General features: G+C 37.3%; 2 protein-coding genes across 9 annotated transcripts in view; one reads left to right on the top strand and one right to left on the bottom strand.

The window, feature by feature from the left end:
* Positions 1 to 15,527, top strand: part of DYNC1I2 (dynein cytoplasmic 1 intermediate chain 2) — a 28,624-nt gene extending 13,097 nt beyond the window's left edge. For all 8 annotated transcript variants that reach the window (XM_039695602.1, XM_039695265.1, XM_039695358.1 and 5 more), the window contains 11 exons: positions 5,507 to 5,596; positions 5,827 to 5,989; positions 6,082 to 6,181; positions 6,685 to 6,810; positions 7,742 to 7,888; positions 8,247 to 8,360; positions 8,737 to 8,870; positions 9,871 to 10,015; positions 10,838 to 10,978; positions 11,604 to 11,729; positions 12,410 to 15,527. In XM_039695602.1, coding sequence (XP_039551536.1) covers positions 5,507 to 5,596; positions 5,827 to 5,989; positions 6,082 to 6,181; positions 6,685 to 6,810; positions 7,742 to 7,888; positions 8,247 to 8,360; positions 8,737 to 8,870; positions 9,871 to 10,015; positions 10,838 to 10,978; positions 11,604 to 11,729; positions 12,410 to 12,523 — 1,400 coding nt within the window. In that variant the 3' untranslated portion in view covers positions 12,524 to 15,527. The remainder of the gene's footprint in view (positions 1 to 5,506; positions 5,597 to 5,826; positions 5,990 to 6,081; positions 6,182 to 6,684; positions 6,811 to 7,741; positions 7,889 to 8,246; positions 8,361 to 8,736; positions 8,871 to 9,870; positions 10,016 to 10,837; positions 10,979 to 11,603; positions 11,730 to 12,409) is intronic.
* A 204-nt stretch (positions 15,528 to 15,731) lies between these two features.
* The window catches only part of SLC25A12 (solute carrier family 25 member 12), a 44,981-nt gene continuing 33,927 nt past the window's right edge, over positions 15,732 to 26,785 (bottom strand). The window contains exons 13-17 of the mRNA XM_039695968.1: positions 21,009 to 21,149; positions 19,520 to 19,658; positions 17,108 to 17,266; positions 16,837 to 16,927; positions 15,732 to 16,338 (exon numbers count right to left, since the gene is read on the bottom strand). Of these exons, the coding sequence (XP_039551902.1) occupies positions 16,155 to 16,338; positions 16,837 to 16,927; positions 17,108 to 17,266; positions 19,520 to 19,658; positions 21,009 to 21,149 (714 nt within the window). The 3' untranslated portion in view covers positions 15,732 to 16,154. The remainder of the gene's footprint in view (positions 16,339 to 16,836; positions 16,928 to 17,107; positions 17,267 to 19,519; positions 19,659 to 21,008; positions 21,150 to 26,785) is intronic.

Raw genomic sequence — 26,785 nt, 5'->3', positions numbered from 1 at the left:
CTGAAGACTTAGATCACAGTTTAGGTACTTGAAGAGTTCTACTTCTGCTGCCTGCTGACAGTAGAAATTGCTTGGGATTGTATGATATGAGTTTCACAGTAGATAGGCTGTAGTTGAGGTTTGCTGTAGTGGAGTGGAACAGTGGGCATCTCTATTTCTGCATTTACCAGAAAGTTGTCTCAATGATCCATTCCACCTTACAAATACTGATTTCTTGAAAGCCATCATAATTTTTAAAAATATATTTATTTCATATGCTTCACAAAATTTGCAGGTGTCTTTTCATCATTTCAGTGTTGGAGATCTTTTTAAGGTTTATCTTAAGACCTCCTGAATACATTAATAATAAAGCTCTATGTTCCCATTTTACAATGCTATCTGACATAGGTTTAAAAAGAAAGAATAAATCATGCTACATACGAAAAAGGAGTCACTAGGTTGGATATTTTTCTTGGTAAAAGAAAATCTTAAACTCTTTAAAACAACTGAGAAAAGAAATGTGCTGAATTTATGGGTGCAATTAGATAAATTTGAATTCTGTAAAAGATATCTTATTGATTCTTATTTCGTCTCACAGTCCGAGTTGTGCTTATCTGGGTGCATATACTGTAAACAAAAGTAACCTTGTGAAGTACACTTGCAAGTGGAGCTTGCAACTGAACTTACACCTGCAGTAGCTCCCTTATCCAGCAGCAAGTTCCATCTGAGCTAGGTTAGCTCAGTGCTCATAGCTTCATATAAAGTGAAGTGAACTGGACCCTTCATAATATGTTTTGAGATTTTAAAGTGCTGCTGGAGCTGTGCTTTTGAAAAAGGAAAATAGAAGCAGTTTTTTATTAGATATGCTCTGCTGTTATTCTGCTTGTTTAGGTCCACTTCTGCAAATGCCTGATTTGGTGGGGGAGGACAGCACATAAAATAAAACCAGCAAACCCACAGCAAAACACCAAATTAAATAGTTCTCTTTGTTCTGGTTCTGTGTGCTGCACTGGTTATGTAGTTACATTGTAAGCTAAATTAAGAAACATTCAAAGTACAGCCAGGCTGCCTGGTGGGACAGATAGGCAGTAGAAGTAAACTAGTTTTAGATTAAAACCATTCCTCGTTGTTCTGGAAATATTTGTGGCAATACATACCAAGTGAATTAAATAGGAGAGATTTCATGTCCTCAAATAAAACCAGGCATTTGGAAATGCTTGTTTTGGATTCACGTAACAGTTAAATTAATTTAGAAATGTGGCAGCTTCCTTAGGAGATGAAGGCATTTGGTGTTCTAACAGTTCTCAGAACTTCCATTATTTTTTTGCAATACTAATATGTTGATTTATTATGACCTCAAAGTATTTGAGAAACTGCCTTAGGAAAATTGATTCTTATATATTATAAAAGAATAAAATTGGGATCTCTCCTAGAAATCAGTCAATCCAAAGAAAGATGGGTGATAGGGGAATATGATTTTGTTCAGCTGTCACAGTTAAGGCTTTCCAGGACTACCTGAGTACTTGCTGCTTAGTGCTGCTATACAATACTGTGCATGTGGAATCACAGCTGGCTGCAGACAGTATTAGTGCATTAACTCCACTCTTTGAGGAATAATTGTCTGCTAATATCTCCAGGACAGAGAATTAAAATATTAAGCAGAGTAATAAAAATCAGATGTATAGGATTTGCTTCTTGGCTGTTGGTACAGTGAGTGCAGGATTTATGCATTTTAATATTTTTCAAAGAAATAATGGACCATTTTATATTCATGTATGATCGTTGTGGGTCCCTTCCCACTCAGAATATTCTGTGATTCTGCATTATCTAGTACATGCCTTAAATGTACAGAAGTACAGATAGGAAACTTGATGTGAAGACATTCGGCTTAACAAAAGCCACCCATTTCACAGGTGATTTAACTTTGATTAACCTACTCCACAGCAACAGATTACTCAGACAACTGCAACTACACTCTACAGTGTTATTGCTAGGTGCAGCCTAATTTACAGCACTGCTTTTCTTTCTGTCTTGCCAAAATACATCACAATTTTGATGTTAACTCAAAGTAAAAATTCGGTGCTTCATTAAATCTCTTTTTAGCATTCATTGGCAAGACATTTGTTGCTATTAAAGATTGCATAAAAATAGCAGCTACTTTGCTGCTCAGTTTGTAACCTTAGATCCCCTGATTGCCTGTCAAAAACAACAAGGAGTTAATCCCTTAGCATATTACAATGAATATTCATCAGTATGTTGATGTGACATAGAGTCCCATTTCCTGTCCTCGTGGCCCTGTGACTTTTCCAAGTTTTGCAGCCTTTTTTAAAACTGAAATCATATTTGGAATACTGACAATTGTGAAGTGGCTTAAAATGCCAGTAGGTACAGTCAATGGTGAATAAGGTGGATGCAGTTATGGAGTGCCCTTAAGGTTTCAAATTTAGGTAGCTGACTTGAGAGAAATTCAGTGCATGACAATATCATGGGTTCTTGACTTAGTAATCTGGAACTTTTTCAGAAATAGTATGCCCAATGTTTCGGTGTTTTCTGGGGAGTGTATTATTGTTATGCTAATTCCTTGCAAATTCTGGCATCTGTCCTGCTATTAAATAAATTCAAGATGAAAGAGAGACAGGAAAAGTAATTAAAACAAACATTTCTTACCTCATTTTTTTAGTCCAACACCTTAATGGTCCTTTTTTTGTGAATTGTGAGAAAGCATCCTGGGTTTGGAATAGAAAGAATTCTAGTTTTAGATACTGAGGTCAAGAACTTGTATATGTGGGAATTTTTTTTTTAGTTTTGTTTTTTTCCCCTCCAGATCCCTTAATAAAAAAGTTTGAATGTGCCTCTTCTTTAGAGAGAAGGTTTTAGATTTATGCAGTTACAGATAAATCAGTGAGATGACATGTTCAGTTTCAAGACTGATACTTTGAGAATATTAAAATAAATGCTGTATCCTGCATTTAAATGCAGTAGTATCAGCTGGCTGTATGCAGTGAAAGTACTATGAAGGAATTTAGAGCTCTGTATAATATATGCCATTTATGTTTCAAACATTAAAAGGCAGGAGCAATCAACTATATGATCTTTTGAATAAAATATGTAGATTAGAAGGTCATATAGCTCTAAGGGGTTGACCATCTACATTTGACAAGAATTTGACTCCTGTCACTGAAAATGGTACTTAGAATCAGTGTAGTATGACTAATGGGGGGTTGGGCTGAAATTTCTAATTTGGGACTTTCAAAGCTAGAATAATGTATACAGGGTGACCCAAAACCAAATTTCTACATTTGAAGGCATCATTTAATTCTGCAAGATTGATTGGCAGGGCAAAAAAGAGGGGGATTTTTATCCAAGTGGCCATAATTTGAATACATGATCCTGTATGTGTTGTTCTCAAAGTCACGTGTATTAACTCATATTGCATTTTTTAATTAATCAATGTTCACACCTCTAGTTATTTGACAGTAAGAGTTCTCTCTTTAAAATGGCCACAGGTTATACAGTTTTCAGGTTACCAGTCCGCAGTGCATGCGGATCCATCGAAAAAGGAGCAGTGTCTTTCTGTTTCTTTTCGTGATTATTTTGCCCAAAAAAGCTTTCATTTTTTTTAAGTAGCACAAAAGCTGTAATTGGCATGCTTTGTAAGGAAGTGTCAATGTGCAAGAGAGTGGAGATCACTAAGAATTCTTTTACGGGTTCTTTCCCCTTTGCACCACCGCCTCCTCAGCAGGGTCACTGAGATCACTAGCTTTTCTTGAAATGGCCATTTTCACTGGCAGGTGCATTATACCCTGTATTTTCAGATTGTTTTTCCATTCTGAATGTTTGGCAGGTTGATTGCTCTGGCTGCATTGACGGAGAAAGGGCTGACAAATGCGGTTGGGCTGGCTGAAAAGACAGTGATTACTGTTTTCCTTTGTGGCTGATTGAGGCCCTTGAAAGGAAAGATTTTAACCTTCACCATTTGGTTCAAAAGTATGAGCATATATTGAAATCATTCATGCCATTTATCCTAGTTCTGTAAACTTGTCAGAACATAAAAATCGCTCAATTTCAAGTAATGTAGGATTGGCATACGTCATTATCATTTTGATTAAGTTGGAGTTTGTATTATTGTGTGCATTATACAGTGTCATTTAAAGCTTTCTTTCCTGCAGGTACAGTTATATTTTTATTGCCTATACTATGGAGTTAGAAAGATTTTCAGACCTCTTTAAACCTATCACTATGTGTGTGGTTTGGCAGCTGGTATGGCCTACAAGCTGTATTTTGTTTGCAGGGTAAAGGCTTGTCTGTAGACCTCCTGGAGTGCTGGTAATTGCACAGGCTTGCCATTGGGGAAAGACATGATTGGAAGCAGTCAGGCAGAAAAATGTTGTGCCATCCCATTGCCACCTCATAGCAGAGAGACAATCCTTGCAGTACCATCTGGTTGTTGCTATCTAGTCAGCTGGCCTGGCTGCTGGGACCATGGCTTGGCAGCTGGTTACCATCCCCTGACCACCCCTTTTTTTTTTTTCACTCTTTTTGTGTGCATGCATGTGGATTTTGCTTTTTTTTTTACTTTTTGTGTTAGATAACTTTGAACATGGGTCAGGAAGATGGCTGCAACAAACAATCCTAGTCCCTGTTGAATACTGTCTCATTACTTGTGATGAGGCATGCAGCAGTTTCCTGCTGCCATTCCCTTATAAGCAGATAACGTAGCTGTTTAACCAATAAAAACAAGTGTCTTCAGAAGCTTATTCTAGAAAGTGGATGAAGAAAAGCCAGCATATCCCACAATTCTGAGTAATTTAAAGGTATTTTCTGGCTCACAGTATTCAAAGAATAAAATGTAGAAATGCAGAAAGTGATGTAAGCCTTGTCAGTATTCCTGAACATTAACATTTTATGTTATTCATTGCAATTAGGGAAAACACATTTTCTTGTAAAGTTTTCATTGCCAAACATGATACATATAATGAGACTTGCATCTAGAATGACAGAAAAAATGTAATCTCTCCGCTATTATCTTTAGCAAAATTTTCCTCTCAGAATAGCAACCTGAAAGCTAATGTAAGCCATCTTCATGCCATGTGCAGGCCCATTAGACTGATGCTTTCAGATCATAAGTAAGCAGCTGCTCTGTAGACTATTTTAGACATTTGATTTTTCTTTATTCCGCAGCATTAATGTGTCAGTGTGTTACACAGAACACACATCCACTGCATGGTTCTGTGTGGAATCATAAATGCCTGTAAGACAGATTTCCACTTTGGATTCTTTACAATTTCCTGCCTTTCTTATTTCAGTTTATGCAACTACATAACTCAGTGCAACTGATACCCAGGTGGAGACAGTGTTCCAATGATATTTTGGTTTATGATAATGTTATCCTTGGGACTGCATTTTACAAATGCAACCATTTTAAGCTACATGATACCATTTTACATCAGCTTATTTGAGATTCATATGGAATGTTACTGCTCCCCTTTAGAAACACTGATGGTCTCACCATAATGTTTCTCCTTAGATGAGGAGGAGGAAGATGATGTGGTTGCACCAAAACCATTAGTTGAACCTGAAGAAGAAAAAACATTAAAAAAAGAAGAGGAGGAAGAAGGTAAAGTTCATCTCAATTCAACATTCCGAGTGCTGTAAGGAAAGTCATCAATGCATTTTTTAACTTTTTGTTCTATTAATTTAAAATTAATTTTGTTGTTAAATAGTAATTAGCCAGCAAAACATAAAATACAGAAATTATTAAAAATCATGATAAATACTGTTTTTCTTTCTTGAGAATAATTGGTGAAAGCGTGCAGTCCAGAAAATGCCTGTATAAATTTTTTTCAGCTGCCCCTCATGAACTCACAGAGGAAGAAAAGCAACAAATTTTGCATTCTGAAGAATTTTTAAGTTTTTTTGACCACTCCACAAGGATTGTTGAAAGAGCCCTTTCTGAGCAAATCAACATTTTCTTTGACTACAGTGGAAGAGACTTAGAGGACAAAGAAGGGTAATGTGAACGTTAAATACTTTTCTGTGAATTTCCAATACTTTTAATTGAAAAAGTGATCTAAGATTAATATCTCCTAACTGTCTTTGCAGAGAGATTCAAGCAGGAGCAAAACTGTCCTTAAATAGGCAGTTTTTTGATGAGCGTTGGTCAAAGCATCGTGTTGTCAGTTGTCTGGACTGGTCATCTCAGGTAAAAACAATGCTTAAAGTAAACTTAAAGTTGACTTTTTAAGTTGTTATAGTTCTGTGCATTTGATTCCCATAAAAGCACAGTTGATACAGGCTGTATTTCTAAAGGTGCTCCTTATGTGCTCCATGGTTTGTAAAAAGTAGACAGAGCTGTTAATCTTTTGTGAAAGGCAGCAAAAGGTTCATATTGTGAAGAAAGTTGGTTTTGGTTTATGGACTGCTTTGTAGAGGTAACTCAGCTTCACTAAAAAGAAAGCTCACTTAAAAGAAATGGGTTTTAGAGTTAAGAGTTATGATGAGAGAACAAGACTAATGTGTATGTTAATGCTGATGTTGGAGCTAAATTAGCAACAATTGCAGTTTTAACTGACAATTTTTCATGCCTTTATGGTGCAAGGTGGTTTTTTAACCCTATTTTGGCAAAATAAATGAAAGATTCTAGGATTGTCTGGACCATTAGCCAGTCATCTTGCTTACTTTGAGTCTTTTTCACTTACCATGCAGTATCCAGAATTACTTGTAGCCTCTTACAACAACAATGAGGATGCACCTCATGAGCCTGATGGGGTGGCCCTTGTATGGAATATGAAGTACAAGAAAACTACCCCAGAGTATGTCTTTCACTGCCAGGTATGATTCTGCATTGGGAGGGATTTTATGTAGATGAATTTGGACAAGTACCTTTGTTATGTTTGTCAATATAATAATTTCATTGGGCTGGCATTTCCTTTAACCACATTTATTTGCCAACAGATGTTAATAGCTAGACACTTCAGCTGAGAAATATTATACTGTTCCAGAATTTCTGACATCAGTCAGAATTCAGTCTTGTTTGAGAACTCCTTTACTTTTTTGGTTTAAAAAACAGGAAAACTTTCTTGTGCAATGGTTGAACCACAAAGATTTGTACGTAAGAGGCTTGAATGGGATTGTATACTACAGCTAATTTTAGTGAATAAAATGAAGACAGTCTGAGGAAATGGAACAAGGATAAAAACTAGAAACATATGCATCAAGTAAAAGGCAGATGGAGGTTTTCTAGTAGTTTTCTGAGAGATAAAAACATGCAAATCTCTTCCATTATGCCAAGCCCAAGATATCCACGTTTTTCCTATCATTTTGGAAAATTACACAGTTGAATCAAAATTTAACCTCATTGTCACATTACTGTCAAAGCCCAGATTGCAAAACTAACTCTGTTATATCAAAATGTATTTCTACATTCTCGAAGAAGTAATGACTACAGAATGTGGCAAAACATTATTAAAATCTTGTGTGTTACTGGGCCTTCCTTTGCTAATAAACTATGCTAGGAGGAATACAGATGTATGCATATGAAAGAAAAGAGGAGGAAAACTTCATTTTATAATTATAAATTGAAACAAAAAGACTGTTGAGAGGTTACAAAGGGTGGTGAATCCTTAAGTAATTGGATGGTGAAATAATGTACTGAATAAATTTAGGCAAAGAAATTGTTGTGATATTTGGCCTCATTCCCTTTAGTTTCAGACAGTGTCACTGAATGATCGTTCGTGTATTTTGTTGTTTTCCTTCCTTTCAGTCTGCAGTGATGTCAGCCACATTTGCAAAATTTCATCCCAACCTGGTGGTTGGTGGCACATACTCGGGCCAGATAGTGCTGTGGGATAATCGCAGCAATAAGAGAACCCCAGTGCAGAGAACACCGCTGTCAGCTGCTGCTCACACGGTACGAGGCGAAACGTCTTCAAGGGCTGTGCCCTGTTCACGTGTGTTCAATGTCTAGGAAATGCTGTCCAGTGCACTTGATTGGCAGTGCTTGAATGTTTATGTCCATATTCTGACACTTAGGAACGAGGCTATTCATGAAAATCAGTGTGTCAGAAACAACAAGTATCAATTCTATAAAGTATAATTTGTACTTTTGATTGGGATCAATCTTTTCTGCTTTGTTAAATGGTGAAGTTGTATATGTTACAACTTCACCATTTAACCAAGTATAATAATACATAGTATTAATGTACAATAATTATACCAGAACTGGTTATTACTTCTAAATTATTTTCTGATAATATTTTCTTTCTTAGCACCCAGTGTACTGTGTAAATGTTGTTGGGACCCAGAATGCTCATAATTTGATTAGTATCTCAACTGATGGGAAAATATGCTCTTGGAGTTTGGATATGCTTTCCCAACCACAGGTAAGATAACTTCTGATAAATATATATATATATATATATATATAAATATAAAATGTCTATTCTAGATTAATATTTTATTAAAAATTCAGTTGATCTCATAAACATTAATCAACACTTTCCCAACACAGGTGGCTTGATACTTGATAAAATGTTTCCCCACCTGTAGAATAAAATATTTTCTGTTGTTTCTTTTGTATAGTTTTGGTGTACTTGTATTAGTGGTGAACACAAATGTAGTAAGAACCTCCTTATTCCTGCCCAATGTATCTAAGTAAAATAAAAAGAAAAGCCTTCTGCTTCTGTTGTGAAATCTAAAAAATTTTGTAGGTGTTAATATTTCTTTTTATGAAGTAAGTTGCTGATACTTTCACTACAGGATAGCATGGAGCTGGTTCACAAACAGTCCAAGGCTGTGGCTGTTACCTGCATGTCTTTCCCTATTGGAGATGTCAACAACTTCGTTGTTGGCAGTGAAGAAGGCTCAGTGTACACTGCATGCCGTCATGGCAGGTGAATACCAACTTTTAATTCTTCAAAGGAAATAAAAATAGTGAAAGGATGAGTTCCTGCATGCTTTACACTCAGTTTTAAGTTCATACTTTCTCCTTTGCACTGAAGGAGTTCAGAGTATCTCTGTCTGAATTCCAGTGCACTTTTTCCTGAGTAAGAGCTTCATTAAAAACAGAAATGGTTAGAATATTGAATTTGTGTTATGAATTGTTTGTGTTGATGAGGACAGCATAGGTCACTGTGATTTTATTCATTTGAATTGTAGCAGAACATTCCAAACTTCGTTTCAGTTTTGTAGATAATTGTACAGTAACATCACGCACAGATCTTCAATTGGCTGGCTGTTCTCCTGCTGTTCAATCTATTTTGAAATTGTCTGACTGTATCTTATCAATTGCTTTCTTAAATACAATTGAGTGTCCAGGTTTCATCTCAAATACACATCACCTTGCTGCACAGCTTTTTTTGGTTCCAAAATACCCAAAATTGTATCACTTTTGTGTAACATCCTTCCCATCTGTTTCCCTCCTTTTTCATCACCCCTGATAGGAGGCTATTAGGGATATATTGTTACTGGTTTATGTCTGAACCTCAAGCCCTTAAAGTATATGCAACTTCTCTTAATTGAATAGGAGTTTCATGCTTATTCCTGAGTCTGGATTTTATTCTTTGTATGAATTGAAGTTGTAGCTACTGCTTGGAGGACAACGTAGTTAAATGTGTGGTCTGGTAGCTGAATGAGTCTCATGTCCCTAGGATATGTTTTGGCACTTACAGTTAGTAGAAAACCAACATGTTTTACTGTTAGTTGAACTTAAGGTCTGTTTTCAAGCCTGTTCTTCTGTGATCCTGTTGTGGTGAAGCCTTTTGCAGTGAGGTAACATCCATATAAGGCAGCATAATCTTCTTGTGGCTGTATTTAAATTGCATTTCAGTGCTATCTCTGTCTGCAGATTTTGGTTTCCAAATCAATTAACCTTGGTTGTATATTCTGAAACAGCAAAGCTGGAATCAGTGAGATGTTTGAAGGACACCAGGGACCAATCACGGGTATCAACTGCCATGCAGCAGTTGGACCTGTAGACTTCTCACATCTTTTTGTCACCTCTTCTTTTGACTGGACAGTAAAGCTTTGGACAACGAAGGTAACTTAGATAGTTCAGTGGTCTTCTTCATAGCCCTTGACACAAGGTGGTGCTATAGTGTAAGCTACTTAAAGAAGTTCACAAGCCTCAAGTCAAATTGTGTGAAGTTCTGAGGTTCTTAGCTGCAGTTCTGCAAAGAGGAGACAGCTGATGAGCAGAACTAAGATTAACAGCATAAAACTTTGCTTTCAGCTTGCACATCATTTGTGTAGTTCTGATCCATTCTTTTCAACTTTTGCCCTTTCTTATCAACAATTATTACAATGTAATCAAATGTAAATCATGTTATAAAGTCAATTACTTCATATGTTCATAAGGCAAATGTTTTGCTACAATTTTGTGGAGGAATAAGGGACAGCACCAAAACTGATATCACTTAAACTTGATGAGGCTCACAATTGAAATATCTGTCATTTCCATTGCCAGAATTATTTTTCTCTGTTAGTCTGATGCCCTCAGGAATGCAAAGCAGAGGAAGCACAGTTAAAATCTCTGTGTAATAGTCACTGAATTATCACTGGCTTGATTTTCAAGATTCTTAAAGCATTAAATTTACAATTTAAAATTGGCTTGCCATTGATTGTTTTATAGTAGCAGCCAGAAAAATGGCTGCATGGTTTGGAAAGCATACCTTTAATAATAAAAAGCATTAGGTTTTGGCTGATTTGTGCAGTGGCATTTTTTAAGCAAGTCAAAATGCAAATTGCTTTTTACTTATTGCTGGTAATACTGTTGAAGTTCTGTATTTTGCTTTACCTGTTAGTTTTATAATTTCAAAATGTAGGGTTTGGGTATCGTATTGTTCTCTTTGCTTCTTTTCAGAATAACAAACCTCTCTACTCCTTTGAAGACAATTCTGATTATGTTTATGATGTGATGTGGTCTCCAACTCACCCTGCCTTGTTTGCCTGTGTGGATGGGATGGGCAGGCTTGACCTGTGGAATCTCAACAATGATACTGAGGTGAGAAGTCAGGTTAACTGTTAAATGCAGCTGGAAAAATGTTTGTACTCTTAAAAAAATAGTTGGGTATTTACCATAGTTTGTGGAGTTTTTTTTTACCATAGCTTGTTTTTTTGTTGTTGTTTTTAAATATTCTGTAGTTCCAGTAGTTGCTGTGTAGTAGATAGCATTCTTTGGTTACAGGGTTACAAATTACTCCTCTTAACGAATAACTGCAGTAATTAAATTGTTTTACCTATAACAAGAGAGCAAAACGTCTGTTGGTGTAACACTGATCCATGTTGTAAAAGTGATTATAGACCTCCCACCCTGAGACCGTCTCAGCCTGCAGTTCAACAGTGTGAACAAGCACACACCACCACTGCTCCTGTTGCCACAGTAATACTGCAGTGAAAGTGCCATTTGTTTCTAACTTTGTGAATTGAATGTTTCCTTTTCTGATGTGGGTTATAAACTTCACTATAGTGGAAACCTTTTCCAAGGTTTGCTGGAGGAAAATCGGAGGAGAAACCTGACAGATACTTAGTACTTAAATTTCACCATCTGAAAACCACATATAGAAGAAAGTTGTAGGATTATATGCCAGCCTGATGCATTTTTACTAATGTGTTTCAAATTGGTGCAGGTGCCCACTGCAAGCATCACTGTGGAGGGCAATCCTGCTCTGAACCGCGTGAGATGGACACATTCTGGGAGAGAGATTGCTGTGGGTGACTCAGAGGGACAAATAGTTATATATGACGTGGGAGAGGTATGTATGTCATGCATTGTGCAAAGTATATTGCAAGCACTTGAGTTTCTTTATTTAGCAGCTTGTTTTTCATTTTTTCTCCTGTCATTAGAGGAAGAATAATTAGGTTTAATTTGTATTTTTGAATTAGTATTTCCTAGTAGTGTTTTATTTAAGGTGTTCTAGCATAACTTTTTAGCATGCTGTCATCCAGTCAAAAAGAAAAAGCTTTACTGTTAGGCTGCTGAAATAAAAGTCAATGTTTTTTTTAATAGAAATTTTATCTTGTGTAACTGTGGCACATATGAATTCTGATCCTAGCTTGAGATGTAACAAGCAAAAAATTTTGCAGTGGAGCAACCTTGATTTTGTTCTTAGACAGAAGCAGTTGCTCTTGCATGTGTACTGCCATAGTACCTGGCTAATGGATGGGATGAGCATATAGCATTAGCATTCCCTTTGAAGGCAGTCTCTCAGGTGGAGATACATAGCACAAGCTTATAATAATATCATTTTATACTTCAGTGCAGGAGTCTCAAATTCTGCTTCTTTATTAGTTAGAGCTTTTGATGGTTACACTAAAATAAAGGTAAACTTATCTGGAAGGGGAACCTCTTCTGAACCTGTTTAAGCACTGTGCCATTCAGAATGAGCCCAGCTGTATTTCTCAGGAGGTGTCAGTAACTCTCTGTGTGTCACAGCAAATCGCCGTGCCCCGCGGGGACGAGTGGACTCGCTTTGGCCGAACGCTGGCGGAGATCAACGCCAACAGAGCGGACGCGGAGGAGGAGGCTGCGACCCGCATCCCGGCCTAGGAATCACTGGGAATCACTGGATGCCAACCCCAGGGTGGCACTGCTAATCCCAGCACAGGGAGGAATATATGGATTCAGCAATGGACTTTGAAATGTATTAAGATCACTGAAAATCAGATCTTGCATTGTTTTGTTTTATATATTAATTACAGGTACATTCTCGGATTTGTGTAACTTTTAATACAGTTAACTTTGCAGGGATCTTCTTTTGCTGAAACACTAACCTGGTATAAATTTGCTACTTGGCTTCTGAAAAGTCCAATCTGAAACAGTATCTTTCTGAAAAGGAAAAGTTTCACTCCTAAAACTTTCTGTATTACAGATTAACCTTCATTAGGCAGTAAATCTCTGAAGCATTCTTTACTTTGAGCTCTTCAAATTACCCATGATATGCATGCATATGTTCCAAGTTTCATTGTTTATATATAGATAAGCCTCAGACTCTGGTAGTGGGTAATATATGTGAATAAAAATTTGTCTGTAGTTACAAACTTATGTGACAATTAGACCTGAATTAATGAAATACATATTTAATACTATTTCTTTTTGTTTGAATTGGTGCATTAAAAGGTGAGACAGATTCATAAATAAATACTATAAGAGCACTTGTCAGCTGCCCTGACCTGTAATCTGTGTCCCTTCAATAGTTCAAAGCTTCTGGGAGCTGATCCTTTTGTTTTACTACACACACCACAGTCTTGTTTTCTACCCTCAGCCACCCCTTTCTGCAATGGCAATTGGCCAATAGCAAAAAGGCTCCTGTTCTCAAGTTTTTCTTTTCCAAAGGATAAGGAACTAGACTTTAACTTAATTTCGATACCATGATGATTTTCACTCTGTTAACTACAGACTTGCTACTAATTTTCTGTACTAAGTTCAAGATTTTTATTATTATGGATTTTTAACATTTTTATCGAAACAGGACTTCTTAATGGCTTGAAAGAGAATGGTTGTAATTTCTGTTAAAGGTTACTTTTTTTCACAGCACATTATAAAGTTTTCTATCACAGTGGGTTTCACGGGGGCTGGTTTTTTTTGTTTTAATAAATACTGTGAGTTTTACTAATTAGGCACTAAATCAGTTTTGTAGCCTTTAATTTAGGACTCTACATTAGTTCTTAATCTCTTACAAGCTTACTGTTTTGTCAGAAGAGCTGTTTTTATATGCTTAAAAATAGGAAATGGGTTTATATGACTCAATCAGTTTTGTGTCCAGGAGTATTGTCATTGTTTCTTTGTTGTCTAACTTTTCTGTTTAGTTTTGGGGTTTCTTTTCTCTTTGTCTTAGTGTTGTTATTATGAGCAGCTTGTGGAGACACAGCAGTAACAGCAATTCTTTCTTCAGAAAGTTTTCTTTTTTGGTGGGTCTGGAAGTGAAATGTGTTTGGGGCTTCCATTGGTGTCAGCATTTCAAGAGTTTGTGTCCCTCCCTTTTCTGCTCAGTATGCAGACATTTATCCTGTGTGTTCTCCTCAACCCTACAACAGCAGCTCTGTTCACATGAGAAGCATGTGAACTGTGAAGGAACAGGCACGTCATGAGATGGTTTGTACCTTTGGGCAGAAGAATTCTTAACAAGCAGAAGTTCTCTTGGTTTGATGGTTTTGAAGGGAGGGGGTGCTTGGGTTTTTAGTTGGTTGTTCTCAAGGGGTTTTTCAAGATTACTTCTCATTGAATAATACATTTCCCTCACACTTTTATTTTCAGAAGTCCAGTACGTAAGGTTTTCCTTTGTGTACATGCAGATCATATGGCACTAGTTTTGTGTAGTTTCAATTATTAAATTTAATACTACCCTATCTTTATTCCTGCTTGTGGTCCTCCCTCACAGAATAGCTGAGTACAGATTAGAAATGCAAAAGCCATACCTGCAATGTTAAGACCAAAAGTGATGCTAGATGCTGTAAATGAGGGTTCTGGAGATCAAACTGTCCAGTTTTGGAGCTGCAAGAAATAGAAAAGCTGTTGTGCATTGTCAGCTCTCCTAAGGCCTTGATCAAGGCAGTCAACAAAGCTGTGCCTAAGATTAAATGCAGGGGGTCCCCACCATTTTTTCTCTATTTAGAAAAGTGCAAGACAAAATTCATAGCTACAGGAGAGTTCCCAGAAGCCTGTCTCTATCCAGAAAACAGAACAAGAAATTCCTTAATTGCAACAAATAAAGAAGGATGCCTTCTCTTGGGTTTATCTATATTCATATTGCAGAATAGTGATCAAACTTCTAAGTTTGATCACTATCTAAGGTCAGTGTATTGTAACCTCTGGCTCACTAAATATTGTTTAGCACCAAAATAATTTTTAGCTTCTTTAGAGGCTAGAGCAGGAGAAAGGCTGCTCTGTGTAGTGTTCAGTTCTCAATGAGCCATTTCTTCATAAACTGACTTAATCCCTGATAGGCCTGCTGTCACCTAAATTTATATGGTTTGGATATGCTCTATTCCAGGATGTTTAACCCTGTAAGAAACATGTAAACCTTCAGCAAGCAAGGCTGGAAACCACCCATCTCCTCTCTGGCTGCAAGGATGGTGTGACTAACTTTCCTCCACGACAGCAGGAATCTCAGCTCCCCTATTTCCTCTGACATTTTTGCATTTCAGTATCATACCAGGGAAATAGTTCAACCTTTCACTTTCTGTTCTCCTTTTACTTCCACTCATCTGTAAATACAAACAATGAGTTTTGAATATAAAAATAATACAAAAGTAAGTAGATTTTCACCCCCCACAGAATAAGCTAATTTCAAGGTATTCAAAACACTCTAGAACGAAGGAGAATGCTTTCAATTTTTTTTTTGTAACAAGTTTTCTATTCAGGAAAAAAAGGCACTCTGAGCAGTAAACCCTGTAAAAATTCTTGAGTGTGCTAGTAAGTGGCAAGTCTCTCATTGTGTTTTGAATATGCTACCATAGGAGTAGTATCTATTACACATTTAGTATTGCCATGAATTTTGAGAGAATTGCTTGTCACAAAGTAGTGCTTCAAAATAAAATACGGCATGTGCTCATCTAATTACTGTGTTCTCTAACACTTACAAGCCAACACACTGCATTTCAACTCCTGTGCTGTAACTAGCAGTGAAGGGCATTCCTCTGTCCTGTCCTGTCCATTCATTAAATGGGTGCATCTGATCTTCACATTTCCTCTGTGGAGGGAAAAACAATCATACCAGACAACTTCCTAGAAATTCAGAGAAGCGAACTGACGCAAGCATTTTTAAACATTTTATTGTCACGATGTTAACAAAACACCTTCAAAACATCTGTACATTTCAAACTATTTTAAACTGCAATACCCATTATATAAATGTACGTGTATAGATGCCCTGATGTCTCTGTACAAAGATGTACAATATGTACAGTAACATTAAATGCAAGCTGTGCAAGGCAAAGTCTAGGCTACAGTTTCATGCCACTGGTTAGAACAAGGCAGAGAACCACAGCTTCAATCAGTTCCTTGTGTGCAAATAAATAAATGCAGGTATGTATGAATATTTGAAAGGAGCAATTATATTTGCAAGCTCAGTTCAGCTAGAACACATGCAGCTGACTGGAAAATAATACAGCAGTACTCTTGTGAATTCTTTCCACTGCATCACTTTGTTCATTTGAAACCTCTTTTCAGGACTCAGCTACTAACTGTGTGCTTGAGCTGAGGTGGTGGCAGAAGGTCGAAACTTTGGAAGATACAAACCAAATTTATTTTCTATACCAGCAAACGTAGCTGTAGCAAGTCTGTATCCTCCTATATGTGCAGGGTTAACAGGAGGAAGATCTGAAATTCGTGTTTTTGGGGTAGATTCTGATCCAGCGGGTTTGCTGTTTGAACAAAGAAAAAAGGTCATTTTATTAGTTTAGATTTCATAAGAAAGAACTTTAAATAGTCTTATTCAGGCTTAAATACTTAAGTCTTTTGTCTGAATATGGAAGACTGTTAAAGCTGACCTTGATTAATTGACTCCTATGGTGAAGTGAATGAGGTCAGACCACTACTTAATTTTAAATCAAACCCGAAACTGAAGTTACATTTTTACAGATACTTTTGTAAATTCTTTCAGCTTCCAGTGTTACGAGGAAAATGGACAAAACTATCTTGCTACAATGGAACTACACATTACTGTACTGAAATAAATATTAAATGGCTCTTATCTCCTCATCTGTCTAGAAGTGGCATGCAAGTTTCCCTCATATATAAAGGAGCAATTTTAAGTACAGGTGCTCAAGTTTTAATGGGTCCTATGCATGAAAAAGTTTGGGTTTTTTTCTTTACATTTGGCAGTTGTTTTGTGCAAGTTAAATAGCAAATACTTGACTTACAGGCCTCCAAAATCAACATACAACCATCTCTGCAGAAGCTCATAAGTGACCAAAGTAACACCAAACTGGGGTGAAGATCTGAACACACGAGCTGTTAAATATTAGAAATCATAGTGTTAAACAAATAGAACAATCCCTCAGGAGAGAAGCTAAACATTTTTAACAAGATATGTTTTTCACAATCAGACCCTGGAAATACTGCTCTGAGTCCTTAACAAAGCAAGTGCTAATTTGCAGATTTGGGGTCAGCCTTAAAAATTTTTGTTCTCACCTCCAGCTCCCTTCCACAAAGCTGAGGGGCCTTCTTCCCTTAGAATCTTTCTGAAGCAGTCAATAACTCCACTGTATGTTGTCTGACCAGCGCGAGCTGCCACTTGCAGTCTTGTCTTGATGACATCAGCAGGGGTTACCAAAGAAGCAGCAGGCACACCTTTTAGAAGAAAACCACATTTAATTTGCACAAAGGATCTTGTAAAAGATGAAACACAAGTGAAAAATACAAGTGCAAACTTTCATATTTTTTACAAGGGCTAGACATTACAAAAAAATGCAGCTTCTTACTCTTGATGCTCGTATAAACTGTCGTGCCTGAGATAATCATTCTGACTTTCTTCTAAATTTAAAGGGTGAAACTGGTAGTAAAGGAAATAAACTATCAAAACCCATTCTCAGCATCTTCTAGTGGTCTGGATGTAGCAATAGTTTGAAACAAGATAAAATTGGCTGTACATATGTAATAGATAAAAATTAGTTGTGCAAATTTACTGTATTTGTTTATACTCTACAATGTCTTTGCAAATTACATAGATAATTGATTTGGAAATTGAATCCTATGCCTCCATTTGTTAAAGGTGTTGATGAGAAAAACCACTGCTTAAAGCCCCTATTCCATAGAAATATGTCTAAACTGCAGTTTGGACTGTTCTGTAGGAGAATAGATGCTGCTTACTTCAGTAGGCAAGCCATAAAAAGACTGAGGACAATGAAGGTGTTTTACAAGTCTGCTTAGTACCAACAGCGTGATATTAGCCAACAGTGATGGAAGAACAAATCTCCACTTCCAAGGCACCACTCTCGGCTTTCTAGTCAAAGGAAAGGAGAAAGTTTTCAGAAATGTACTCCACAGTATATAACTGTGTTATCTGAGGTATTTCTGAATACTTCTAAATACAATAAAAACTTAATCCCCCTAAAAAGAGGAACCATCTTCTGACTTAAAATCATGAAATTAATCTTGACTTCTGTTAAACTTTAATTGGTTAACACTGAATTAAAAATGTTAACAAGTAACAGATTGCATAGGTGCTGATAAACTGTGAAGTGTCACTGGTCAATCCAGGAAGTTTTAAACAAAAACCAGAAGCATTGCAGTTAAGCCTGCAAGCATACATAGAGAGCAATCATATGCAGATTTTCCTGACAGGCAGATCCCTTCAGACTGTATTCTTGCCTGCTGCGCACGTGTAACCAGGATTGAGTGAGCAATTGAGAATGTGAAATTTGCAATTCAGAGAGGCAGATTCCTATACATGCTATAAAACTAGGCCTATGAAATGTACATACATTTTTAATAGGGTTAATCCCTTAGTATGAGCAACATAGAAACACTAATGAAACAAAGAGAAACTGAAGTTTGCAGTCCAAAAAGTCTTACAGGAGATACAAATTAGTAATATATGAGTATTGTATGTGTGTAATAAGCTAAATAATTTTCCATTTCTGGCAGCTCTGCAATACTGAAGAATGAACAGGGCTACCAATCTGTTAGATGTTTCCTAGGTGGTTCCCCCTCCCTCTGGCACGAGGAACACACCGACTGACAGAGAGAAGGTGCAGCCAAGCCTGTGTGTCAAGTCCAATGTGGGAAACTGCTATTCACATACAGGTGCTCACAACTGATGTATATAGTGATATATAGTGACTCCTTACAACTGTAACAAGTAGCAAAGGGTTTTGCTCAGCCCAGTGGTGTTTCTGAACTGCAGATTCTGACAATCATTCACAGCACACAGTGAGGCTGTGTGCAATTGTGAAACCTGGTTTTCATCTGCTCTGCTTGTCCTTGGCAGTGCAGAATCTGACTATCTCTATCTGCATGTTTAAATATCCACCACTATAGTTCTTACATCTACTATTTTTATACCCTGTGCCTTTAGTAAAACCTTTTCATCACAGCTGCATATTGTCTTTATACTAAACTTGTCTGAGATACTGTAAAATATTTTAAATTTCAGAGTATGGTACTTCAGCTTCTTTACAAACTAATGCCCTATTTTCAGCAATTACATTAGAACAAAGTTTCTTTTCAGTTATTTCACAATCCAAACCTGGTAAGTAATTTTCTTCTTAGCTCTTACGATCTCTCATTTTATGTTCATCAAAGATTCAAATTAGCCTTCAACTCTGAGAGCTCAGTAACAAGTAAAACCCCATTGAGACAGACAGATCAAATTTGACTACAAGTTGCTGAGCTGCATTACGCTGTTTATCCACATTATGCAAATGTAATTAGCTCTCATCAAAATTACATCGCCTCCCACTAAGGATAACAGTGATCAAATTTAGATTAAATCAGATACAATGGTACAGTACCCTTCCTTTATATGGGGCTACTGAATGAATATTAAATATTACTCACTAAAAGAAAAGAAAATTACTTTTAGGAAACATTCTGCAATATTACCTGCAATGGCTCCAGCTGCAAGGAGATTAAGCCCTCCCACATGGCCACTTTCATCAGCAAACATCAGTTTACTATGAGCATAAACCGGAAAGTAGATTGCAGAAAAGGGAATGTCTCTGAGGAAACATGCTTTGGCACCCTGACACAGAGAAAAGAGACATAAAGCAAATAAATTCTGTAAATAAGGCTAAAATTGATATCCAGCAAGCAGCCTGAGCCCTGAAAGTACAAACTCATTTGATCTACCACATAAACAACACAGAAAATAAAATGTCTCAGGAAACAGAAGATACAGGGAATTTGAAAATAAGAATAAAGCATATCTAAACTAAGTGTCTGGAATGAGGAAGATTCAAGGTTCATGTATAATTTTGGTAAGTATTACATGACATCAATCCTGACATCAGTACTTAGGAGAAATACTTTTTACACACTATGTGTCCAAAGGCAATGAAAGAAGTGACAGAGATCAGTCTTTATGTCTTTCTGACAACTAGGGAAACAGCAGGACAGTCCCTGCCAGCCTTTATTCCACCAAACACAAAAGCACTACTAAAATACCAGTGAGCACTGTAAGACCTCACACTGATCATCATCTGTTTGACCAAACAAGCTGCACTGGAAGATTAGCAAAAAGAGAAAAAACACTGCAAATTGGGTGCAGTTTAATAAGGAAACACAGTGGTCACAAATCTCATCTACCAAATTCAAAACAAAATCTTCAGCTCTAAAAATGAATGTGCACATTTTTATAGCATTATTGCAGGTCTATGGGCAAATCACATAAAGGAATGTTTTGTAAGTGCACAGCTAATATAACTGCTGAATTTACGTATTACCCCTTGCACTGGCAGAAGATACAGGAAGAAACACTCTTCCTTGTTTAAGGAAACTAATAGCTTCTGCTCCATTACACCTGATCTGTAATGATGGCAGTAAAGTATACCTGCAGGGAAGGAATCTGTTGACTGGCATTTTGCTGAAGTACCATACAGAACAGGCTTTTTTCAGTGGAATTTATTGACAAATCCCACCGCTTAACTTCTTAAAAATCTGAATCCTACTAAACTTCACTACTGTTTCACTTCCATCAAATTATTAAGACAAAGAGAATATCCTGCTGCAAAGATAACAATAGAGATACAGAGACTCAAAATAAATATAAGAAAAATGCACAGGGAAAGCTAAAGAAACTTTTCACAAAACCCCACCAAATGAAATGAGCAGTGCCAGAAGCCAGCAGGTCTGCAATACAGGACTCCCTGTAGCTTGGCATAAAAGCCCAAAGGATAGAATGGGGGAGTATTTTTTTGTATCCCACTGCCATTAATATAGAAGTGAGTTTTCTTCAGTTTTCCACTGTGGGGCTGCCCTGCAGGAAGAGATTGGTTTTAAATTCAAAAGATGTCTTTGTTTTTAACAGCTTTTGTTTCAACAGTATAGAAGTTTAGCATAAAATGATGAAGGCATTCAAAGCAGAAGTACATACCTTATAAAGACCAAGAAAGCCTAAATCTTTTATAACAGAGAGGGCACTGACTCTGGGTCCTGTAGTAATTTCTCCTGCTACCTGCAACCGAATCTTTACGATCTCCAGAGGATTAGTGAAGATGACCTGGGAACCTCCTGCCTGCAAACCCAAGGAAAAAGAAAGTAAATTGTGTTACTAGAGCATGTGGTGACATATTGACTTTTGCAAGGTGATGAGTGCCTTCACTTCTCACTGCATTGGCTGATATTCTCATGTAAAAATATATGAGAGAGATTTAATAAAGCACCTGTCTGGAAGTCAAAAGACCTGGATCAGAAATCATGGGTTTGTAAAAACAGATTTTTACATATACATTTTTAAAGCCCCCTGAGGTGAATTAATTCAGTTTGTCTCTGCTCTTCTCCTCGACATCACTTTCTAGAAGTCATTGCTGTGTTTAAAAGTCTACCAGATATTACAGGAAATACTAAACTAGAATAATCATTACACTTGTGCTACTAGAGCATCAAATACACTTAAAGAAGACCTTATGTTTATTCAATAATAATCCATCACCAATGTGTAGACATGCTATTTGCATTTAGAAGTGATGCTGTTTAAAAGGTAAATTTGCATTTAACGGTGTAATTTTAAATTATTAGAAAAGGTGTTTGGAGGTTTGTTTAGCAGCCTGTAATAGTCCTAAGTGGAAACAAAATATAAATTTTAAATAGGAAGACTAATATTTCAAAATATGACACTAGATAGAAACAGGAGTCATATCTTTGAGCTGGGCATGACAGATTTTACTTGCAGGAAATACTCTGTTGGCAGTGTTGAAGGACTGTCTTGCAAACTTCCTAGCAGAAGTGTTGTAAAGCTGCTTCTGATTCTGTACTTTAGCCAAAGACTTTCAAAGAACTGTGTCCCAGGTTTGAGAGAGATTCAATCTGGCAGTTCAGTTTCAGAGTTTTTAAACTTTTTTAGAATGACATGTTTACATTTCTCCCTAGTTTGCTGTAGATACTACCATTCACTTCTGAAGAAGTTTGTGGCTCATCACAATCCAGCTACATTTTACTAAGCTTGTTATGCTCCCCTCTTCCGAAGCTACCTTTTTTAATTTAAAAATTAAACCCAGTTCCTTAAAAATTGTGGCATATAACCCCTTGAATACAGCCAACTCTAAAAAGCATTTCTGCACAATATAAAAGCTCCTCCTAATTCTGACTGATTCCTCCAACCCATCAAATTTTAATGAAGTAAACAGATGCAGAACATCTACAGTTAAAACTTTCTACCACTTCTAAACTGCCCAAGCAATAAACTCTGTTTGTGATGCTGGGGGGTTGGGAGGGGACTCTGCATAGAGTGGTGTGGTGAAGTAAAGTCAATAGTCTGCTACAGCATCTCCTGAAGAACCTGCATCGTATTCTCTGCTAATTGACTGACAAAAGATGAGCACTAAACATTTCTGCATATAGCATAATCTTCCTCTCTGCAGCAGCAGGCAGAATAAATCTGAGATTAGCCCTGATGCACAGTTTAGAAGCTGGCAATCTCAATTATTCTAGCGTAGAGACAAAACAGCATTGCAACCCCAGCAGCATCAACACCTTCAGCATCCCATACTTCACTGAGCCTTTACTGAGGACTGATAGCCTTTTACTGCAAGCCCTGTTTATTACTTCACTCAACACTGACACTGAAAATCATCACTGCAACAGATTTGCTGAAAACACCTTGACCAAAAGAGTGGGAGATCAACCACTGCTTTTTGATTATTTCCATTGTAGTAATTACTGTCTTTAACACTTCCCACTCAAATAATGAGTCTATACAGTTAATCTTAATTTTATTCCCTCACTTCTTCACCTCTCTGAAAGCAAATCAAAGCCTATGTTTTTGTGGTCATATGTTGCAATTGTGAGGGAGATCACAAGAACTCCCAGACAAGCCAAAGTGATTCCCATCTTCTATGTTCCTTGGACTTACTGCATTGTGTTTACTCAGTTATCTGACACCATTCATATGCCCAAAGGCATTCTTTACACTCTCTTTACTTCCCATCTAACCTTCTCCAGTTCATACACACCTATGCATGCAAGATGAAATTGTTGTTGTCTTGCTAAGCAATTTTCAACCCAAATAAAATTTATAAAATTTGCATCTGGCAAATTCTGTGATCCTTTTTGTTTGTTTGTATTGCATTAAGCATATAACCAATTTCAAATGTTTACCTTTTCCCTGGATTTTTTAAAAAAATCATTTTGGTAGATAAAATGTTAAGCAATGTGTTCTGAGTACATATTACAATGGACCACACAAAAAAAGTAACTTTAGACTGCAACACTAAGCTAGAAATTCATTCCTTCTAGACAAATACCAGCAACCTGCCTATTAAATATGTATTATTTGTTTACATGTATATGTGAAATTCCATTTTTTATTTTTAATGTTAAAAATTAGCACACCCTGCAGAGCAGCCAAAATTACTCTTCCTATATGCCCAACACCCACCACAAAAACACAAATAGGCCAATTTGTAAACATTTCAATTTTGTAACTTGAATTCACTTTTCCTGCAATTAACATTTTCCTCTCCTAGGTGCACAGCTGCCTACCTTTCTGTTAAAATCAGCCATAGCCCTCTTCTGATACAGAAAGCAAAAGACACTGAACACAACACATTTTAATATTTTACTAGCAACACTAATTAGAAATTCAATGTTACAAATTCTATATAGTAAAAGTGGAATTATGTACTCCATCGGTATTAGAAGATGATTTGGTGGTCAGGTTATTAAGCAAAATAAAATACAAGGAAACCCCTACACTTATAATATCAGTAGAAAACCCATTGAAAAGCTCATTAATTACATCAACACTTTGAGTATTTACAGTGCTGGCAGACTTCTCAACAGGCAGCTTTCTCATAAAGCTGTAACTACCTAGACACCCAGCTAAATAGTCCCTATTAGCAGTATGTCCTTCTATCCAAGCCTTGACTTAGGCTGTTTTACTTGGAGCTTGGCAAACTTTTCTGCCCAGCAGTGATTTTATTCTCAGGAAGATGAGCACAGCATTCAGTGGAGTGGCACATATGAGTTAGGTCCCCCAGTGGATCACAAGCACAGACAGGACAAGCTTTGGCTTTAATACAGAATGTGTAACACAAGAAAACTCCCATTTTCACTGTGTATTTTTTAAAGAATGAACACAAGGATGGTTGTTTAGTTTGTCTGTTTATTTAAGTAAAAGGTGGCTATCTATGTGACAAAGAACGTGTGAGGCAGAGGAGAGTGCTGCCTTGGGGAGGAGAAGAGCACTCTGCAGAAAAGGATGCAGAGGAGAATGACACAAAGGATCTCCAAATAAAAATGAACTGGAAGCATGTAGGTTTGCAGTACAAATCTCCACGCTCCTGTGCAAATCATTAGCAATCAGCATCATTCTTTTTCAAAGTCTCTTACTTCAGCTGTCAGTTCTGTATGTTAAATACATGTGCAAGCTTATATGCACACAGAGGTATACATTGCACTCCCTGAATTGCTTTTGGAGATGGTGCAGTAAATCTAGATTGCTCTCTCATAAATCCTCGCTTCACACATAAATTGCAACAGACACTTTAAAAAAGGTTGACAAATTTGTTTCTGAATGGAGGTTATTCATACACATCAAAAATACCAGTAATAAAAGCTTCTACTTAACCTTAATGTCATGTAAAATAACTCTACAAGGAGCAAATAAAGGAACTAAATCTGACAGCAAAGGTTATGAGAGAAAAGATGTAGTTTGAGATCCCACAGCAAACGCCCCATGCCATGCCAAAGGCTGAAGGAAATACACAAATGACCCTGCAACATGAGACCTCTTGCCCTTTCCAATTCCACCCGAGAGGCAAATGCTCCAAAGGGGAGAGGCCTACTTCAAGCCCTTCCTTCCTTCCTTTCAGAAACCACCACATCCTGGACCACAACTATGTCCCACAGAAGCAGCTAAAATAAGATGTTACTTAAAACAGTCTTGTTTAAAAACATCAAAAGAACTTGCATTTCCTTCTCTAGGCAAAGCTGACATGGTTCATGAACCTAGAGTGAGCTTACTGTCTCTTTTATTAAACAACCATTTTCTCCCTGATTTTAAATGTCCACAGTAGAAACCAAGATAAAATAGTAAATTTTAATTCTGCTTCTAACTTTATTTTTTTAAAGTATAATAAGTAACATATCTTCAGGGTTTTGAAGGAAAAGCATTCTGTAATTCTGTATTTTTTTTCTTGTTATACAAAACCATTAAGATTTTACATTATTTTCTCCAAACTAAATATTTGACACATTCCTATTTGCCTCATACACCTATATGCATTTTTGTGTCTCTGTATATATAAATATATATGTATAAATATGTATGAAAATTATTTCTTACAAGTATACCAAAAATATTTAGACTGAACCTTAGATTCAATGTTTATCAAACTTTAAAATCAGTAGTAAATTTGAATCTCTCTGTGTGCAAACACAAACACACATACACACATCCCAACCTCGAATTATCAACAGATGCATTGCCTACATATCCAAAGGTTCTCAAGGTACTTTCTGCCTGGCACCCCACAACATCTTTCCTCCTACAGCATAAAGCAAAACATCTTTCTGATGAAACACAATTTATCCATTCAAAACGTTAAGCACTACACCCAGGATGGGAAGAACCTATTTATTCCTGTGTAACTGACAGGAATTACAGCCTGAAGTCACAGTATCTTTGTCTGTTGTAACAGTAACCACGGATCATTTACACAGCTTTAGGTGTCTACTTCAGCACTGCTTCCCATGTGAGGAAGAGCAGCTCCCTAGAGCACCTTGCCCTGAGGATGTACTCACATGTGCCATGCGTGTGAGCTCCTCTGGGAAGCACTGTCCATATCAGGCATGCACTCTCTGCTTCCCAGGCCTCTGGAAGCATAGATAGAGGAAAGCATTGCCAAAGCCTCACTCTGTCTCCCTGCAACTCACAGCTAATGGGAGCTGAAAACTTCAGGAATGCAGGTTAATCACTGAATTATAACAGAATGTAATTCAATTAATTACAGTAACAGTAGGGAAAGAAACTGTTTGCTGTGAACACGTTTAAATATGGATAGTGCTGTTAATGATTAACAAACCAGCATACTTCAGGCAGGTAGGAAGATGGGGTATCAGTTTCATCCATCAGGGACAAGAGCCCTTTCATTGACAGGTATGACCTGACTGCTGTAACTGAGCTGCCCGACGTAGCTGCTCTGCAGTTTTCAAATACAGCTCCAGCTCGACAGCAGCTGGGAATATTTGGGCTCTGACAGAGCAGACCCTGCACTTCCCAGTGACATTTACATTGCCCAGCAGCCAGCAGGAAGGTTTAGAGGAGCAGAGGGCACGGGCTGCCTGTGGGAGGTCCCTGCCCTGCAGTAAGGAAGGAAAGACAACAGACAGGCAGCTGACCACACCAACAGGCCCTGCCTGGTAACTGCTGTGAGAATGACAATGTTTCTTCTTATTGGGAATGCCACTTTACTCCTTAAGCTGACAGAAGCTGAGAATGATTGGAGCCTGAGAAGTAAGATTTTGGCCAAAGTGATTCAGTCTCTCAGTGTCAGCATTTCTGGAGGAGGGACATGGCTGTGAGTGGCCCCTTTGCTGGACAGTGCAGCACTGCTTCCAGATATTCCAGAGCTGAGGATACTGACCAGCCTACACAGGTCTCCAGAACCACCACTGCCTTAATGTCAAAGGTTTCACCTGTCCTTATGTGTG

This window comes from Passer montanus, unplaced genomic scaffold, assembly GCF_014805655.1.
Source record: "Passer montanus isolate IOZ18808 unplaced genomic scaffold, ASM1480565v1 scaffold1, whole genome shotgun sequence".
NCBI classification, from domain to species: domain Eukaryota; kingdom Metazoa; phylum Chordata; class Aves; order Passeriformes; family Passeridae; genus Passer; species Passer montanus.
The sequence above is the reverse complement of the archived record's forward strand: the minus strand, read 5'-3'. Positions and strand labels throughout refer to the sequence as shown.